Here is a 20,056-nt window from a genome sequence, read left to right on the forward strand (position 1 = left end):
GAAGATGTACAACCTCAGCAGGCTATGGATATGTGTAAGAGTTTGATCCTGTGGGTCCCAGGTATTAGCCAAAATACCTAGAAGAACCAATACCCCAGAACCAATAAAAAGCTATTTTTTAATTTACAAAATTACGAATCAGAGAACTTTTTGCAACTTTCTGTAGGTACTACTTTTGCAATTAAGGCTCTCTAATTTTTCTTGAACTCTGTTGAAAGGGTTGGTTGCAGTTTCTTTTTCTTAGAAGGTATGAGGTACTAACATTATTTTTTCTTCAATATGTAAATGTTATAACTTTTCCTATTTATAGGGACAGCCCCAATTTTTCTAGTATCTCAATCTCTTTTATTTTATAGCACCATTTTTTCTTTTTGGAAAGAATTTGAAGATGCCCTTTAAAAATATTGCCAGAGTTGATATCTGTCCACTTGAGTTCTTCAGTATTTAGCTTTCTCCTAGGTCTCATGTTAAATATGAGCGCATACCCCTCAACATTTCTCAGTTGAAAATAGGGACAACATATTCTACATCAGGAAGCTTCTCCCATGTTTGATCTCCTGCACACATAGATGTCATATACACATCAACATCGGTCACGTTGAGCCAGTTTCAACCTCTCAGCCTTACTATATTGCAGTGCTGTTGTAAAGAAAAAGTGTGTGAGGAAAGGGATTGTGTACAGCATCTTCAACAGATAAATGGAATTGTAGCTCTAAGCTGCCTTGAGTCCCTGTCAGGGGAAAAGGTGGGATATAACAATAACAGCAACAACAAATGAAGATGCCTGGGCACCAGGATGGCACCTGCCATCACCACCTTGGGATCGTTGGATCTGGACTGCTTTCACAAACTAATACCCCATATGTAGGGTATATCTATCAGTTATATAATATCTGCACAATCAGAATGAATTTCTGGAACCAAATCACTTTTTCTGTGCAGCCTGAGCAAGAGCAGTCACCATTAAGAAAAATAAGTCAGAATAGGCCAATATATATGTGGACTGTCCCTGGATCAAGTGACTTTCCTTCTTCAGTTCTCAAAGTTCTTAACCTAGCCCAAGGTTGTCATCTGAACTAGCCAGATGCTTAACTGGAAATCAATCACAGTCAGTCCATCATTTGAAAAATAAGATTTAGAGCCATCTTGCCCAGAAATGTCAACTATACATTCTGTTGTGGCGAATGCAACCTTGGCTTAAGGAGCCATTTGGAGCCTAGCTCTAGCTCAGTGTTTCCCAACCTTTTTTGGGCAACGGCACACCTGTTTAATGAAAAATATCTCGCGGCACACCACCATTACAGCCCTGTGACGTCAGCGCGCAGCGTCACGCCGGGAGGGACGCACGAAAGTGAAAGTTTTTTCCCTCCAACCTCCAAGCTTTGGGGGTGGGAGGAGGCAGCAGAGCGAGGGACTGAGGGACGGCGGCAACTGAGGCGGCGGCGGCTGTTGTGGTGGTGGCAGCGATAGCGGGCGGAGGAGGGGGCGGCGGCGGCGGGGCTTGAGGAGCCGCCGCCGGGAGTTGCTGCTGCTGCTGTTGCTGCTGCTGCCCGGACATGCCGGCCTCCTCCTCCTCCGCTGTCTCGCGCTCCTCCCTTTTGCACGCGCTGCCCCGCCGCTCGGCACCACCACCGCGGAGCCGCCCCCGGCTCGACGCGGATCCTCGCCGCCGCCGCCTCTCACCGCCCGCCTCGCCCGCCTCCCTCCCACGGCACACCAGCCAACGTCTCACGGCACACTAGTGTGCCGGGGAACACCGGTTGGGAAACACTGGCCTAGCTTATATATCTTGAGTTCCTAACACTGGCTAGTCACATAAGAGTTTTGAGATACAACAGGGAAATAAGAGCCTTCAGCAATGGTGGGTTCAGACAGTAAAAACTGTTTTTTAAAGTCTCCCTGTTTTTCCTGTGAACTGTTGGAAGGCACATGTTTTTTGTGTTCTTCAAGGCTCTAATTTCCATAAGTGGTGGCAGCTTGGTGGTGTTTGCCTTCGCTTATCGTTCATGGCTTGGTATGTGTGAGTAATCTGGTCTTGTTTATTCTATAGGTATATCTTGATATGCACATTGTGAACTGGGGTATGAGAGCTAGTCACCTTGATATATGGAGGTCCCTGAGTTAGTGCTGCCACTGGACTTTGGCCATTGAATGTGTGCTGTAAAGATGGCTATCTCAGTTAGACCCGCAGACCCTTAGAAGTAATTAATGCTTAATACAAACTTCCTTAAACCTTAAGATGCTTGCTTCTAGGAAAGTTGCTTTGTATACAGATTCCCGCCTAGTGAGACCAATGACTATAAATAGCTTGTCTTATTGATGGGTGGTTCAGAATAGTTGCAGATTAGCTATTGTGGCATTTCTTTGGTACTGACTGTATGAATGACTTAACATTTCCTGAAATATGTATACCTCTGCTGAAGGCAATGATCAAGAACACTGTTACTGAGTAAAGGAGGTATTTTTAACCCACTTCCAAGTGGGATTTCAGGCCTAGAGGCAGAAGTGAGGATCCACAAAGGGCTGCTGGAATATGGATCTGTAAACTGCGCCTACAGCAGGGGTCAGCAACCTTTTTCAGCTATGGGCCGGTCTACCGTCCCTCAGACCATGTGGTGGGCTGGACTAAATTTTGAAAGAAAAAAGAAAAAGATGAATTCCTATGCCCCACAAATAACCCAGAGATGCATTTTAAATGAAAGCACACATTCTTCTCATGTAAAAACACCAGGCAGGTCCCACAAATAACCCGGAGATGCATTTTAAATACCATATTTTTTGCTTCATAAGACACACTTTTTTCCTTCCTTCCCTCCTCTGAGGCTCGCTTTAAAGCAGCAAAGTGGACAGGAGCTGCCCGCTTTGCTGCTTTAAATAGTTTATACAACATTTGATTCAGAATATATTTTTTTTTTGTGTTTTCCTCCTCTAAAAACTAGGTGCATCTTATGATCAGGTGCATCTTATGGAGCAAAAAATATGGTAAAAGGACACATTCTACTCATGTAAAAACACGCTGATTTCCAGACCGTCCGCGGTCCAGATTGAGAAGGTGATTGGGCCTCATCCGGCCCCTGGGCCTTAGGTTGCCTACCCCTGCCCTACACCATGGGGGTGTGGGGGTGAGAGAGAGAGAGAGAGAGAGTGCACCAGCCTCGAGAGAGACTCTCCTGACACCTTTTTTAAGGTAATTTCAGTGTCAGATGAAGACTCCCCCCCCCCACAAAGCTTATTTAAAAAATCTGATTGCTATCCCACTGATTGTCAGTTTGGAATTAGATGTCCCTGTGCTGCAAATGTTTCTGCAGCAATTATTTTTATTATATTTTTAATATTGTTTGTTATATTTTTATATCTTTGTGAGCCATCTAGAGAACTATGCTATTGGGCAGAAATGTAGATTAAGTGTATTAATCACATATAGGGAAGGAGTTTGTCTCCTAAGAGATGGAAGCGCAACTGTGTTCAGTATAGCCTCTGGATAGTGTTCGAGGGCAGCCCAGTGACACAGTAATGAAGTATTCCCAATATGCTCAAGAAAATAAGGTTCTTTTTTTAATGAAGTAATTTATCTTGATGATGACTTAAAGATGAAACCCATCCTTTCCCTCCAGCTTTTGACAAGTAGCAACATTTTTCTTAACCTCATAACACCTTTTTTAAAAGGGAGATCTTAGTTCCTCATTTATTAGAAAACTATGCAGAGATCATGGAAAGCCCCTCAGTAAATCTATGCCACAGTACAGATTTGAACACAGGTTTTCCCGCTGAAACTGGTTTTAATAAAATTTGCTGAAGGGCTTTGAAGATTGACTATCACTGCAGAGAAAGCTGCTGTTGCTCTATTTACTTGTATTGACCACATTTAACCTTGCTGCTCTTCGTGAAATAAATTTGCTTATCTTTGAAGTCTGAAGTTCAACCTCATTATTTTAAGATACAATTTTTGAGGTGGTAATGGAAATTCTATCCTTCAGTTCTGCAGTTGTGGGAGACCACTCAATATTTCAATGATTCCTAATGTATGAGACTGTCTTTCCTAATTGTTGGCCCCTGTCTTGTCTCAAGAGACAATGGAGTGTGACTCTGGGGGTGAAATCAAACTGCTGCATTAGCAGCACCAAAGTGACCTCCCCAAGGTGCAAGCCCAGGCAGTGTATATGGAGGTCCTGGGCTGTCCAGACAACAAGACCCCCATCTCAGCCACGCTGATGTGGTCCAAAGGAAAGCAGAGCAATATGTTTGGCACCAACTTGGCTGCAGGAGTTGCTGGAAGGAGGCATATAAGCTGCCATCCAACCATCTTAGGGACTCTACTCCAGATTTGTGTAGGATTTGCTTCTTAGCCCTTTCTTCCCCCATAGATACCCTGCAAGGTAGTGGAGGGTTAGGATCAGAGTTTTCTTTCTCCTAGATGGGCTACTTTCCCAGGTTGACACGCACCAGCTGCCTCTCTTCCCTCTACAGCACATGCAGAAGCTGCCTTCTTGACCGTTGGACCCACTATTGATCTTGTCTGCTCAATCTGCCAGAGCATGTTTTTCATGCTAATTTCACATACTAACTCACTGAGGGCTTGAGACCCATTGGCTACCTCACCTGGTTTAGCCGGCTAGTCAAAGCTGTTTCCGGGGTGTGGCCGCTGTCACATGCTGACAGCTTCTAGGAGCCACAGGTGAGAGCTAACTGCAGGGTGGGGACCAAAGGTGGGCAAACTACCCCAGAAGGAGCATGGTGTCGTCGTCCCCCCACTATAGAGGTACTATCCCTCCCCTAACACCCCATAACTCCCTAAGGAGGCTTTGACATCTGACAGGGTCAGCTTCTCTTTGGCCTATTGAAACATTGGGCCAGGAGAAGTGTAATATCTTGGGCATAGTCGGCCAGAGAGTGTTAAAGAAGGACAGAACCTTTTTTATGTATGCGACCACAGCAGCAAGAATACTCATTGCAAAATATTGGAAGACACAAGATTTGCCCACACTGGAAGAATGGCAGACGCAATTGATGGACTGCATGGAACTGGCTGAAATGACTGGCAGAATCCGAGACCTGGGAGAAGAAACAATGGAAGAGGACTGGAAAAAATTTAAGGACTATTTACAAAAACAATAGAAGTTATATGAATGTTAAAAATTTTCACGATTCGGAAACTTTAGCTTCAGCAACTAAAATTAGGAACTAGGAAATTATATTTTAAGTAAGAAAAGGTTAAATTTTAAGGTAATACTATGTTTAATTTAGGATATAAGTAATTGATGGAAAGTATGAAAAATTTGAGGTATAGTATTTGAAAAGTACAAAATAAGACACGAAACAAGGTAATAATTTGCTGATAATTTTATTATAAAGAATGCAGGGTAGGGGAGATGTGAGGAAGTCCAGTTGGTTATTTGAAAAATGTGTTGGACGGTTGGTTTTTCTTTTTTTATTTCTTTCTTCTGTTTCTTGTTTCTTTGTTTCTGGCTTCGGTCCATGTTTATAATCTTTGTATCTGAAAACTGAATAAAATATTTTATAAAAAAAAAGAGAAGTGTAATATCTGACTTCAATCAAGGTTGCTTCAGATATCAGCAAAATGCAGAGTCTTCATTTTCATTGTGAATGCTCAAAAGGTATTAACATGACTGAAAAGGTGTGGTAAATGTGTCCCAAAGAGCAGCAATTAGCACAGGCTCCTAGGGCATGTTTACTAAGTGTTTTGAGACACATGAATGCCCTTCAGACATTAACCAAAATATAGTAAAGTTAGCTACTGTAGAAATGTGGGATTCATCATTGCTTTTGTGTGCAAACCAGCCTTTTGCCAGGTAACACAGGAAGTTGTGAGCCATTTTACAGGACCTATGGCAAGCCAAATATTTCTAGATACAAATTGTCCCCCGATCCTAGGCACATTCACTTGGAAGTTCATCCCACTTGCAGTATACTTCCAACTGAGTCTAGGATAATTCAGTATTAAACATTGCATGTAGAAGAAGCTCACTATCACAAAAATTGAAAAATATTTTTTTCCCTTAAAAAAATTAAATGACTAATGGAATTGGTCATTTTGGAATTCATCTGTTGGATTTAACCTGTATCTTAACAGTGAAAACCTAGTGCTTTAAATAGACCTCAATGTTCTCTGAGAATGGGCCACCAGACAACTGTCTACTGATCTATCATCAATCTATTTCATCTATCATCCCTTTTGGCTGAGGAAATCCATTCTCCCAAACTCTTCTTTCTTTGCTGACTCAATGTTGCCACCTTTGCACCTTTGTACTTAGTGTCTGGGTGATTTCTTGTACAGTGGTACCTCGGGTTACATACGCTTCAGGTTACAGACTCCACTAACTCAGAAATAGTACCTCGGGTTAAGAACTTTGCTTCAGGATGAAAACAGAAATTGTGCTCCGGTGGTGCGGCGGCAGCAGAAGGCCCCATTAGCTAAAGTGGTGCTTCAGGTTAAGAACAGTTTCAGGTTAAGAACAGACCTCTGGAACGAATTAAGTACTTAACCCGAGGTACCACTGTATGTTTCAAAGCAAACAACTTGAGCTTTAAATTAAGTGTCTTGATGAAGCTGAGTTCTTTACCGTATTTTTCGCCCCATAAGACGCACCGGCCCATAAGACGCACCTAGATTTTTTGGGGGGAAATAAAGGAAAATTTTTTTATTTCCCCCCCAGGTGCGCGGCGCTACACCAGGAGCTTGGGGCGTGCGGAGCTCAGCGCGCCCCAAGCTTCTGAGTGCCGGCAAGGTCTCCGCTAGCGTGGGAGAGCCGGGCGCCTCTCCCAGGGCTAGCGGACCCCTGCGCTAATCCAGAAGCTTGGGGCGTGCTGAGGTCAGCGCGCCCCAAGCTTCTGCGTGCCGGCAAGCAGTCCGCTAGCCCTGGGAGAGCCGCGGGGCTCTCCCAGGGTTAGCGGATCGCTGCGCTACACCAGGAGCTTGGGGCGTGCTGAGCTCAGCGCGCCCCAAGCTTCTGCGTGCGCGCAAGCAGTCCGCTAGCCTTGGGAGAGCCGCGGGGCTCTCCCAGGGCTAGCGGATCGCTGCGCTACACCAGGAGCTTGGGGCGTGCTGAGCTCAGTGCGCCCCAAGCTTCTAGGTGCGCGCAAGCAGTCCGCTGCCGCCCCAAGCCTCGCGCACCCGGTGGGACCTCCTGCCGGGCGCGTGAGGCTTGCAGGCATTCGCCCCATAAGACGCACCCCGATTTCCCCTTCATTTTTGGAGGGGAAAAGGTGCGTCTTATGGGGCGAAAAATACGGTAATTGACCATAATATAGATTCCAAGTCTTGTGAAGTGCAATGCAGCTGAATCTGTCTTGGGATCTGGAATAGTTGGGGTTTTATCCATCTGTTAGGTTGGAAATCTCAACTGGAAGGAAAAGCAAGCTCAACAACTGCAGTAAGCGTTGAAGCCAAAGGAGTTGGATTCCCCCCTGCTCCCCCACCCCGATATTTCTCTTCCACACTAACTTTCTGTCTTATGCCTAACTTGCTGCAATCCATGAAAGCAAACGCCATCTCCTTAGGAAGGACCACTTTAATTGAAAGTTTGTACTCTGGCAGATGCATGCACAGGGCTTATATCAGTGTTTCATAATGGTGGGAATTAAATTATTGGCAGATCATGGACACATACAGTGCTTTAAATCAGATACTAGAGGGAATTCTGTTTCTCACATACTATGTGTCTTACACAAACCATATGTTACGTTAAATAAGACAACACATACTGAATAAGAATGAAACTATCCCTTTGGTTAGCCCAATTAATTGTTTGCACATTTTGCAAGCTTTATGAGTCCCATAGGTGGCACACACAATTGATATACTGTATTAGCAAAGTCACTGTCACCCTCAGCTCACATTTCCTTTTCATGCGGAGCACAGTGCCCACGTCCATGCTGGTACAGAAGAAATTAAGCACACCTACACCCAATAGAACCCCAGCTTTCTTGTTTAATTAAGCCTTTATTTATTGTTCTGCAGAATCAAACCAACACAGAGCACCTTATAAGAGCCTTATTTTGGATCTGTGTCTACTGGTCTTCTACTCTGTCCTCAACGGGGCTGGGGAAGCTCAGGTTTCTTCTCCGAAGAGCAAAACAGTGGCAATTAGGTAGTGGGGCTGTTTTTGTAAAAGCTTGCCTGCCTTTGAAGTCTCTTTTGAGCTCTCTTGATCCTTCCTCCACTCCCTTACAGCATTTAAACTCCTGCTTTTTAAAGAGCAAGGGGTGTTGATTTATTTGGCTTCTGGGGTTGGAAGACTCCGCCCCCCTTCCTGAGATCCAGCCCTAAACAGAGTTCGCACTGTGGAATGACAGGCATTCCTCCTTGAAAGGAGCTGGCATGGGAGCTTATTTATGAGAATCGTGAAGTGTCCGGCCCAGGGGTACAGGAAATACAGGAGGGGTTTGTGCTTCGACCTACACCCCGGCCGTTTCCTGAGTTCTGGCTGTTGTTGTTCTGCTCCCCGGACTCCAGACAATTCCGTCGCTCTCACCCTGTGGAGTTGGCTTGTCATCTTCCGAAGGCTAATGTCTGCTTCCAGAATAGACTCTCTTTTCTTTCTCTTCCTTCTCTGAGCTACCTCGAAGACTCTCATAATGGGGCAGACACGCTACTCAAGACCGGTAAATCCAGCTCCCTCAGGTGAGTAATGGAGGGTCTAGCTGCGGCTGTAGGCAGGGCGAGAGTTGCAGGTGAAGCATGTTCAAAAAAGAATGTGAGGATTGTGTAACCTGCACTCAGCTCAGAGGGGCTTCCAGTTCTCAACAAGTGACAAAAAGGGATTGTTTTCTTAATCCAGAAAAATAAGATTATTTATTAAAGGCCTTTGGGTTGGAATACACTTTACTGTTTAACTTGCTGCTCTGTGGGCGGCGGCGGCGGGGGGGGGGGTTGTAGTTTCTGTGCCACATTGTTAAGAACCAGTCCTTTTGATCTCGCTTTTTCCTGCCAAAATGGTCAGATGATGGGAAAAGCTGGCTTTAAAGAGTTCAGCAGCAAGCATAGCAACATGTTGTGCGTTGGGCTGGAATTAAGCATTTCATACTAAGGATCAGGTGTTGAGTTATCTTTTTACCTCTCTGATATGACTGATCTTTAGTTGGATATTTTAATCTGTGTTGGCTCTAAATTGCATCTGTGATCTGATGTTCTGGAAGTACAAGAGTTTATTTGGGGGAGGGCTGCGGCGAAGTAAAACACATTACCATTTAGAGAAGCCCACCCTCCCCCTGCTGGTAAGACCATTTAAAGTCCAGAGTCTAAGATTACCTAACTTTGCCAAAGGGGCTGAGGAGGAGAATGCATTTGAATGAAAAACTTCCAGCCAGTAATGTCCAGTGGAAGCAGAGTGAGTTTTTGATTTGGGGATATTTTTTTTGTTTCAAGATCTCCCATGTGGCTTATCACTATTCTTCCAGTGGGGCAGCATCAGTTGTCGTCTTTTCCCACTCCTACTTAGAGCTGGCAACTTCAGATCCCATTTGTAATGCTCCCCAGATGGCGTGGTGGGCCTCACCCTGTCACCTGGCATTCCCTGCTATAAGGGCTGGATAAAGGGAGCTTGGCAGTTGAGGCTTTCTGTATATCTACCACAAACATTTACATAGTAACCCAAGCCAAATTACTGGTTTTTCCTTAAACTGACCCTGCAAATATTTTACAGATGGTTTTAGTTGAGGTGACGACTGATTCAGATGGTTTGTGGACTTTAAATATATTTTCTAGATTGACTTGTATGAGTTACATGGCTTCTGTTGTAGGCTAGCTTTCTGTGTGATTCATCTGATTTTTAAGATGCTTTTTTGTGGGGGCAGGCGGAAGGACGTACTGCATCAGGAGGAGCCACCATGGTGTGTTCCTGATGTTATTGGACTCCGGCCAGTTGTTAGGGGTGATGAGAGTTATAGCAACATCTGGGAAGCACCATATTGGCTGTCTGTGCCATAGCCCCTAGCATGCTGTATTTAGTATTAACCTATTTATTTGTAAGCACCTTCTTTGTATTTTCATTGGCTGATGGGGGGGGGTACACTGGTAGTTAAAGAGGAGTTTTTTGGCTTTTAAAAGGCTAGTAGGTGTATTTTGCCTTTTGTGGACTGAAGCCCACTTCCTCAGAGGCAGCTGATAAAGTGGACTCTAGTTCCTGAAAGCTTAAGGTGCAATAAAACTGGTTGTGCCACAATATTTGTGTGTGTGCCATGCTTTTGCTATAGATAAGGGTACCTCCAGACTGCTACCAATATATTTTGGGAGGTATTCAAGCATATACAAGAACTTTAGGTTTGCATAGTTAGTGGATAAAGGACTTAACTGTGTGGCTAGCTCCACTGGAGTGTGATGCTGATAATGCCAAGCTTTCAGGTTTGATTCTTATATGGGATAGCTGCATATTCCTGCATTGCAGGGGGTTGAACTAGCTGATCCTCAGGGTCCCTTCCAGCTCTACCATTCTATGACTGCTTTGCTCTAGCACAGTGTTTCCCAACCACTGTTCCGCGGCACACTAGTGTGCCGCGAGATGTTGCCTGGTGTGCCGTGGGAAAAATTAAAAAGATTTTTTTTTTTTGTAAAAGTCAAATTAGGTCCTAATCTATCCCTCGAGCGCCCCTTGTCCGTTATTGTGACGCATGAAGCGTGTTCCCGCCCACTCCCCGCCCTCCCTTGCTTCTCTCTCTCTCTCTGTGGCGCTCTCCGCCGCTTCCTGCTGGGCATGCGCAGCTCGCCTCGCGCTTCCGTTCCGGCCCCTCCTTCCCCCGACTACCCTGCCGCTCCGTTCCTTTCTCTTTCTCGCGTGTCAGAGAGCGGCGGCGCGAGCGCGGCAGTTCCCTCAGGGCTGACGGAGGGCTCGAGGAGGAGGAGGCAGGACGTGGAGGCGGAGAAAGCGGCAGCGGCCGACTTCCGGGTTGACGCGATCTGGAAATGGCGGATTCCCTCCGAGCTGCGGAGGGAATCGGCTCTACTGAGGACGGGTCTTTGCCGCGCCGGCGACGCGGGGACCCTTAAAAACCGCAGGCGCGGAAGCCTGCGGACTGAAGACTCGGCGGGTGCCTTAAGCGCCCCCCCTGATCCACGAAGAGCCTTTTTAAAGGCTGCGGAGAGGATACGGGGGTGGCGTGGCACTGAGAGTCGACCGCTACCTCGGTGGAGCGAAGCCGCGAGCCATGACCAGAGAGCGCTGACTTTCTTCCTTGAAAATCTGGACTGAAAGAATTACCCGTGAGTAAGACGGATTGGGATTTTAAAAATTTTACCTTGAATTGGAGACGACCGGGGGGTGTGCTAAAAGGAAGTCCGCACCCCCCCCTTGCAGACGATCTAAGCAACGACATAAGAGCTAAGCTGGAGAGCCTACCCTTGGTGGGGTGAGTTAAAAAGGACACTAACTTTCAAGATTTAGCTAAAGGAAATTTTGTGCTGGAGAGTGGAGTTTTGGAGACCTTCTTTATGTTTTAAACAACCCCCCCTCCCGGGCTCGGGAACGTCCTGCCTTTGTGCCTGTGTAAGAACTGCGGAGTTTGACAGCTGTCAAAGCTGCCAAACGGGCAGTTTAAAGTGGAAAAATCACTATCTAAGATCCCTCTGGATTAAGACGAGTTATAATTGAGCTAAAATTGTTGGAAACAAAGTAATAATAATAAGCTAAAGGACTGTTGGAGAAAAGACTAATAAGTAACCAGATTCCCCCTAGGGGGAATTCTGTGAAACTACAATGGATACAATGGCTGTGGATGGAAAGTTACTAGTGGAAATTGAAAGGATGTTTCAATTGGTGGGAATCTTACAAGAGCAGAGCTTAGCCATGAATAAACAACTTATCACTATGACCTTGGGAACAGGCAACTCTGCTGTTTGTATTGAGGACCTGAATGAGAAAGAATCCACAGCTGAATGGGAAACAATGTCTACAGAGGTGGAAGAGACTAAACAAGAAAAAGAGAAAGTAACCTTGGGAAGCAACAACCAAAAGCTGACATCTGTGGAACACAAGCAAGGAGACTCTGGGAATATATCTACCACAAGTCTGCGAAAGACGCAGAAGAAGAAGGAGGAGGTTCTGGGACAATATGGAATACAGGAAATTAAAATAAAGAAATATGATTGGGGCCTCCGTTTGGACTTTGATTTTGAAGATACAGGCTTTGTGGAAATTCTCCAGCAGTTGCTTTCAAATCTCCTTGTGGGAAGAGAATATGCTTTGATGGTGAAAGATCTTTTTCCAGACTCGACGACTGACATAAAGGACTACCAACAAGACCGGCGGAGAGGGACTGAAAGGGACTTGAAAGCCTCGGACGTGAGGAACCCAGGCTGAGAATCTTGACTTTGGATTTTTATTGGGAAGGGACAAAAACCGGGGATGGGAGGGAGGGAAGAGGAGATTCTTAAAAACTCTTAAGACTTTTAGGTTTGGTTAATATGACTTTTAATTAAGATAAAATGAAAAATCGATGGAAGAGAACTTAAGTCCAACTTAGGAAAATCAATTTTTTTATTAGAAAAGAGGTAATAAAATGAATAAGATGGTTAAGAGGAGAAATACCAACTTGCTGATATAATCTTGGGAATTGGGATGCACGAGGGGGGGTGGGGGGAAGTCTGGGAACAAGGTTATGAAACGAGGATCTGCTGAATTTATACATGTTTGTGTCCTGTGTTATTTTCGTGTCTGTATTGTCTTTATAAAAGCGGAAAACCCAATAAAAATTTTATATAAAAAAAAAAAGAAAGCGGCGGCGGCCACCTCCGGCTCCAGGCCCGTGTAGAAAGCTGAGGGGGAGAGATAGATAGAGGTGGGCGGCGGCGGCGGCCACGACCAACCGCCACAGTAGTTGTAGCGGCGGCGAGCAGGGACTCCCGCTCTCTCTCCGTCGTGTCTCTCTCTCTCTCTCTCTCCCGGGCCCGTCCGTTGAGTCTCCCACGCGCCTCGGCTACAAGATGAGCATCGAGATCCCGCCGGGTCTGACTGAGCTGCTGCAGGGCTACACGGTGGAGGTGCTGCGGCACCGGCCGCCGGACCTGCTGGCCTTCGCCGCCGAGTACTTCGCCAAGCCGCGCTCTCCTTCCTGCCTCGCTTTGCTGCCTCCTCCCCCCCACCCCCAAAGCTTGGAGGTTCCCCGGCGCCGACCCGCAGGTTTGACCCCCTTCTCACACCTGTTTGCGCTCCTTGCATGGAATGGGGAGGAACGGGGCTCGCCGCTGCCTCCGCTCGCCCTCCCCCCCTCCGCCGGCGGTCCCGCGATTCTTGGCTTTTTCGCGGTTGGCACAGAAGGAAGGCAAGGGGGAGGGGAAAAAATTGAAACTTACACTTTCGTGCGTCCCTCCCTGCGTGACGCTGCGCTCTGACGTCACGGGGCTGTAATGGTGGTGTGCCTCGAGATTTTTTTCATGAAACAAGTGTGCCTTTGCCCAAAAAAGGTTGGGAAACACTGCTCTAGCACACCACTTTAAAAAAAGAATTGGGCTTTGTGCAATCTAGAAGGTGGCAGGGAAATACATTGAAAAGTGTTCATAAACAAATCAGATTGAATACTCCGTAAAGGCCAAATGTAATCTAACCCCCCACATAATGTTTGTAAATAAAAATAAATCAGAACAAATGCTTGATAAATATGTGACCTGAAGGAATTCTAACATGTCTACTGTGGCACACAAATAGTTATATCTGCTTCTGCTTTCACAAGTAATTAGAAAACCTTTTTGTCCCTAATGTAGCCTGTGTATGTGGCCTTTGTGGATAGTATTGACTGAGTCTATAATGATGGAAACAACCATTTTTAAATCAGTTGTTAATACCTTGGAAAAGTGCTATTTAATTTGCAAAGATCTGCCAGATACATACACTTTTATTATTTTCATTTTTAGCCATGGAAGCAACATAATAGGTCCTTTCCCTTTGATGGGAGTGGGGATGAACTTCCCCACACTCAGATCATGATAGCTGTATAAACATTTGAGCAAACATAATGTGAGGCAGTCCAGTTTTCAGGTAAGAGACTCATCCTTGACTTGTTCTTAGGTTCCCTGTGAAAAGAAGTGCCACCCAAACTGATTCTCATGTTTGAGCTTGAACTTCAGAGTATAATTAAGCAGCTGTGGAAACAAGTGATTTCCTTTTCCTACTAGGCTGCAGCGCTCACAAAGCATTATGAAATAAGAATGTTAACTGCCCGTGATGTATTTGTCTGCCAGAATTTTGGTATAACTTCTGTATAGCCATTTAAAGGACATATAATTACATCTTATCTGACTTAAAGTTGATCGTTTGTGAAATGGTGTGAGTAGTGTTGGAAAAGTTGGGTATTGCCCAGGGGTGGAGAAGCTGTTGCCCTGCAGAAGTTGCTGGACTTCCAACTCCATCTGGGATGGCAACTGTCAGGGACGGTAATGGGCGGTGGAATGTTTTCCACTGCTTTGTTTTTCCGTGGGGATTTTTTTCTTTCATAAGTTCTTTAGTAACAATGAATGAATGCCAATTGCAAATTCATTATTAGGCAATCTTGGCAGTTTCAAACTGTTTTAACTTGTTTGCTAAGTACAAGTAAAATAAACATGCTAAATTAGACCACTCTTTAGGGCATTAGACATATTCCCAAACCTATGGAAATTACCCAGTAATTTGCATAGGTTTCCAATTCGAATTTTTCCAGAAGACCCACCTCACTAGTCAGGGATGACGGAAACCATAGCCTAACAGTGTCTGCAGGTTCCCAACCTCTGGTATAGGCAAATAATTATGACAAATTCTTTAAAATATTATTTTGCTGTCAAGAAACAGGGAAGTATTCAGATGGTACATGTAGATGGCAAGACATGTCTAAAATGGGAGCAGTGTTCCCTGTGAATCATTCAGATGCCTGAATGAAGTAGGTGTCTCAAAACTGACTGCTACTCTTAATCATATGGGAGTTGCAGTTTCTGAATGAGAAATATGACTTTTGGCAGAAGGTATGCCATGTCGAGGGCATGTGAAAAGGCTTCCTTAATGAAAGAGCAAAAATGGAAATACCACGGCCTTTATATTACTACATCAGTACAGCACAAAAGGCTTGCATGGGGAAGGCCATAGCTCAGTGGTGGAGCATCTGCTTTGCATGCAGAAGGTCCCAAATTCAGTCCCTAGCGTCTCTAGGTAGGGCTGGGAATACCCCCTGCCTGAAACTCTGGAGAGCTACTGCCTGTCAGTGCGGAGAATGCTGACCTAGATGGACCAGTGTTCTCCCCCCCCCCCTTTTTTTTTTTTTTAGATGCACCAGTGTTCTGACTCAGTATAAGCTTCCAATGTTCCTAGATTTTATTGCACTGTTGGTTGGTATGAGTAAGACCTCTTTTGCTGTATTTTAGGGTGCAAAGTGTGTGCTATTTTGTACTGACCTCAGAAGAACTGTTGCTGGCTTCAGGTGAGAGCAAATGCAAAGGTGAAGTGTCGTTGAATTGTATTTGTTCCTATTCCAAGGCCTACTGGCTTACTGTGCTGCATAACAGGTTTTCACTGATGTGTCTGTCATCATGGGGTTTTCTTGGCTTGGTGACATCAGCCGCATGATGACTGTGTTGGTGTTATGTCCAAAGTTGGCACCTGCTGCTGGTGCATTGCAATATGCTAATTTTACACCTAATTTTGTGGTCTTGGTATTGGGCCTGAAAGAAATACAATTGCTGTGGAGCAAGTGTGCTTCATACTTTTACCAAAGTATATAGCTTTGCACTTGTAATCTTTTTCTTTTTTCATCACTTGGGGACATACGACTTGTCATATAAAGTAGAGCCCTGTGGCTTAATAAATACTATATGATTTAAAAGGGCTAGAGCTTACTTCATCAGATGCAAGAAGTGCTGCCTTTACCTGAATTATGAGTGCATACACACATCTGTTTGCATATCTATATTTGTATGTTTAATTTACTTGCTGATGTTAATGTATTGGATGAAGTGAACACTTGCCCACAAAAGCTTGTGCCTCATAAAAACTGGTAGTTTCTAAGGTGCCATGGGACTCCTTCCTGTGTTTGTTGTAACTAACCTTGCTACCCTTCTGGAATGTATAACACAAGAAAGCTTTAAAAAGAAGAGGAAGAAGGTAAAATAGTGATAGAACCAGACAGCCCATGCTCACAAAGTCTTTGAATGGTGAAGGGATACGAGCATCTCAACTGCATCAGTCCCTGTCATCCAGCCATTCATAACATCCTTAAAAATAAGAGTGAGCCAGTTTCTTTGACCATATGTGGTGCTTTGATTCATCAGGGTTACTGCATTTAACTGTTGTTGTTCCATTCCCCTCTACTTGCGGTTGAATGCCGTCGCTACACACCTGTGCCATCCCATTGTGTGTTTCCAATGAATTGCCCCTTTAGAACCACTATTCAGTGGAATATCAATGTTCCCATTGCCTTTTTGCCTAGTACTATACTTGAATATTGTAATTTTAAGCAACTTGTCAATAGAAAAATGTGCCTTGGTGTGAAAGCCGTGGGTGTTCACATAAGTTTCAGCTTCTTGTTTAATAAAATATATGAAGGTGTTTAAGGCACATTGTTTTATTATGTTTATGATATCTTCCATCATTGAGGTCAAGGGGTTCTCAGGCAGCTTGCCACCTGAGCACTGATCAGACTCAGACTTGTTTCGATTCAGCAAGATGGGTGTACCATGTGTTATCTGACTGTGCAGCTTAGAAACAATTAAAATAAATCTCTCTCTCGTATTAAGACCGAATATACCATGGTAGTGCCTTATATTATATAGAACTCTAAAAATAATTCATCTTGATCAACTGATATGGCTTCTACAAATGGTGATACACCGTCCTTCGATAAAAAATATTTTGGTGTGTGGGTATTTGCAGTACTCTAAATTTATCTTCCTGTCAGCTATCAAACGTGTTGCTGCTGCTCCCTCTAATAGAAAATTCAGGTAGTGGGTGGTGTCAGGAGTGGAGCCAAAAACAGGACCACTGAGGGAGCATTAAGTAAGGTCTGTGGAAGTACCCCAAAAAACCCACAACTTCTTTTAAAAATCAAAGCCAAGCGGGCAACCCTTCCACCAAAACATCATCTTTGGCACCGAGCATACTCAGCAGCCATGGAATGCTGAGGGTCAGTTGGAAAAGAGAACAGGAAACTATGCTTATGGTGGTGTCTGGGTGACACTAAGGCTACCTGGCACCTTGCACTGGAGTACACCTATGTGGAAAATGAGGATATACTGCAACATTTTGTTGCAGGTCCTGCTAGGTTCTTCTTTACACATATAATGCTGAAACAGTGTTGTGTCAAATGTCTTTCGCTGTAGGTGAAACTTTGTCTCCCAAATCCAGCAATTGCTATCCAGTGAGGCATGCTTATGAAAATCAGCCCTTGGTTTAGATTGCCTTCGGGGTCTGTGGCTGAGGTCCCAGCGACCCACTTCACAGTGTTCATAATTCATATTTATTGGTATATGCAAGAGCATTAATCTTCAACAGAAATGCCGTGCCACCCAAGTGTCAGCCTCTCAGTAATTGTGATTGTTGGCGCATTTGTCTTGTGTGTCTCTCACTGATGACATACGTGAATAAATCCTTATAGAATTATGATGCTTCATTGTACCTCTGCTGAAGTGCTCCACTCTCAATCACAGATCTTCTGATGGGGCACTTCCCCAGTGGTTCCCCATTGTCCTGAGATTTGTTTCGCCTTTACTAGGCCCTTTAGTATGGCAGTCTCGGCCCTGTGGAACTCCTTGCCAGTGGAGGTTTGGCAGGAATTGTTCCTACCTTCTTTTACAAATCTCCTGAAAACTGTTTTATTTAGGCAGGTTGTTGCAATATGCTTCCTCCTTCCTTTAAACCAACCAATACTTACTGATGTTTTCTTGGTGTTTTTATTGATGTTTTTACTAGTGCTTTTACTTGTTTGATTATAATCTTGTATGTTGTATACCACCCTGTTATACTTTTATGAAAGTGGATTATAAATACAACAAATAAATAAATCTGTGTTCAGAATATGTACCAACATAGTAAAATGTTTGATTTGCTGTATGAAATTGTTTGGGATTAAAAGATGGTCATGGATTTATAAATGTACACTTACTTAGATTGTCTGCTCTGGTAACCTTGTTGCCAAATGTACTTAAAAGTTCACACATACTGGGAATCACAGACACAGTAGAACTGTAAAAAAAGAAGAGAAAAAAAGAAGTATGCTATAATCCAGATTGTGATATTCTACTCACCTTTCTCAGAATCTGTGCAGTGCAAAAGCTTGAATATTCCAGTGGAAGGAGACATTGGTCTGATATAAGAACTGATCTTACCTGCTCTGTATCTTTATTCCTTGGGACCAAATTTATAGCAAGATTATGCATAATGATGATGATGATGATGATGATGATGATGATGATGATGATGATGATAAATTGTATTTATACCCCGCCCTCCCCGGCCAGAGCAGCTAACACCAGTAAAATTACAGTAAAAACATAATAGTAAAAGAAAAAACAATTTAAAATGCAGGTTAAAATGCATAAGTGGAGGGAAACAAAAGGGTCAGACTGAGTCCAAACCAAAGGCCAGGCGGAACAGCTCTGTCTTGCAGGCCCTGCGGAAAGATGTCAAGTCCCACAGGGCCCTAGTCTCTTGTGACAGAGTGTTCCACCAAGTCGGGGCCAGTACTGAAAAGGCCCTGGCCCTAGTTTAGATGAATCTAACCACCTTGCAACCTGGGACCTCCAAAATGTTGTCATTTGTGGACCTTAAGGTCCTCCGTGGGGCATACCAGGAGAAGCGGTCCCGTAGGTAAGTGGGTCCTAGGTCGCAGTTATCTTTTCTGCTTGACTTTTAAACATCTGTTTTATTTGGGTTTCCTTCCTACCTTGCACAAAGAATTTTTGTGGCAAAAAAGTCAAATAGCTGAATTGGCATCAGAATTACCGTAATTGCTAGGGCGATTGAACTGGATATTTTCATATACTTTGGACACTAGAGTTAAGGTATAAATCCCCATCCAACATTGAATCTCACTGTATCTTGGGCTAGTCACATACTCTTAGCCTGACCTACCTCACAAGGTGCAGTTGTGAAGATCAAATGGAGGAGGGCAATGTACTTGAGCTCCTTGAAGGAAAGGCAGTATATAAATATAAGAATTTCTTAAAAGGTGGAAATTTTCCTCAGGTGATTGATCTGGTATTGTAGTGCTCATCTGTTGTAGTACATGTGTTATACTTGTAATGCTGTAGATATGTGTATTCCAAGAGTTTTAAATGTTTTATACTGTTTTCCTGGAATATGTTTTGATTTGTGAACCACTTTGATTAGTGTTTGCATTTGTGGTTTTTATTTTACTCAACACGAGAATAAATTCATACATTGAGAGGCTGCATTCTACTGAGTGAGACAGCTGGCCTACCTAGTTTGGTGATGTCTACACAGCAACTCTCTTGAATTTCAGACAAAGGTCTTTCCCACCACTTGCTACCTGAGATCCTTTAGAGATGGAAGTGCAAAGAGCTGAATCTGGGCCCATCGGCAGGGAAAGCTGAGCTGCAGCCCTTCCCATTTCTCAGTTCCACCTGTTGTGTCTTCTGGAAGGCACTGATGTGTCTATTTTCCCAACTTCATGACTCAGACGTGAAGTTGGTGTGTGCTCTCTGAAGCTCTTTCTTACGCAACAAAGATTGATCGGCACCGAGAGGGGCTTTTATGCAAGCCCTTCTATTTTTTATTTTATTTTTTTAAGAACAAATCTGGACATGAAATGCCAGTGTGCAGTTGTTTCCTTGGGTTGCCGCGTGCCTCATCTCTGCCCTTGCCGAGATGCAGATTTGTTCCAGGGGGAATCCAAGGGAACACACGCCTCATCACCTCAGTGCATAAGCCATGTCTTAGTAATGCAGTTACCTGAAATGCCTCACTCCTAAAGCATACTGGGAGCAGCTGATTCACCCACTAATTAATCATACAGAACAAACAGAAGACACTGTTGCTTCATAAGGTGGATCTTTTAGTGGCGCTTCTGTTTGTGTCAGTGGGATCCCACTCATCCCAGCAGCTCTTCTGAAAGCACCTCATGCCCC

At 44.3% G+C, this 20,056-nt stretch overlaps 1 protein-coding gene across 3 annotated transcripts in view; it reads left to right on the plus strand.

Annotated features, from left to right (window-relative positions):
* Positions 1-20,056, plus strand: part of PHACTR4 (phosphatase and actin regulator 4) — a 64,243-nt gene that overhangs the window by 14,256 nt on the left and 29,931 nt on the right. The window contains exon 1 of one of the 3 annotated variants that reach the window (XM_081202750.1): positions 8,275-8,641. The exons of the other annotated variants lie outside the window; for them this stretch is intronic. Coding sequence (XP_081058876.1) covers positions 8,596-8,641 — 46 coding nt within the window. The 5' untranslated portion in view covers positions 8,275-8,595. Of the gene's footprint in view, positions 1-8,274; positions 8,642-20,056 lie in introns of those variants that run through there. 3 annotated transcript variants of the gene reach the window in all.

The sequence above is a fragment of the Podarcis bocagei genome (genome assembly GCF_964188305.1).
Source record: "Podarcis bocagei genome assembly, chromosome: 7".
Classification (NCBI taxonomy): domain Eukaryota; kingdom Metazoa; phylum Chordata; class Lepidosauria; order Squamata; family Lacertidae; genus Podarcis; species Podarcis bocagei.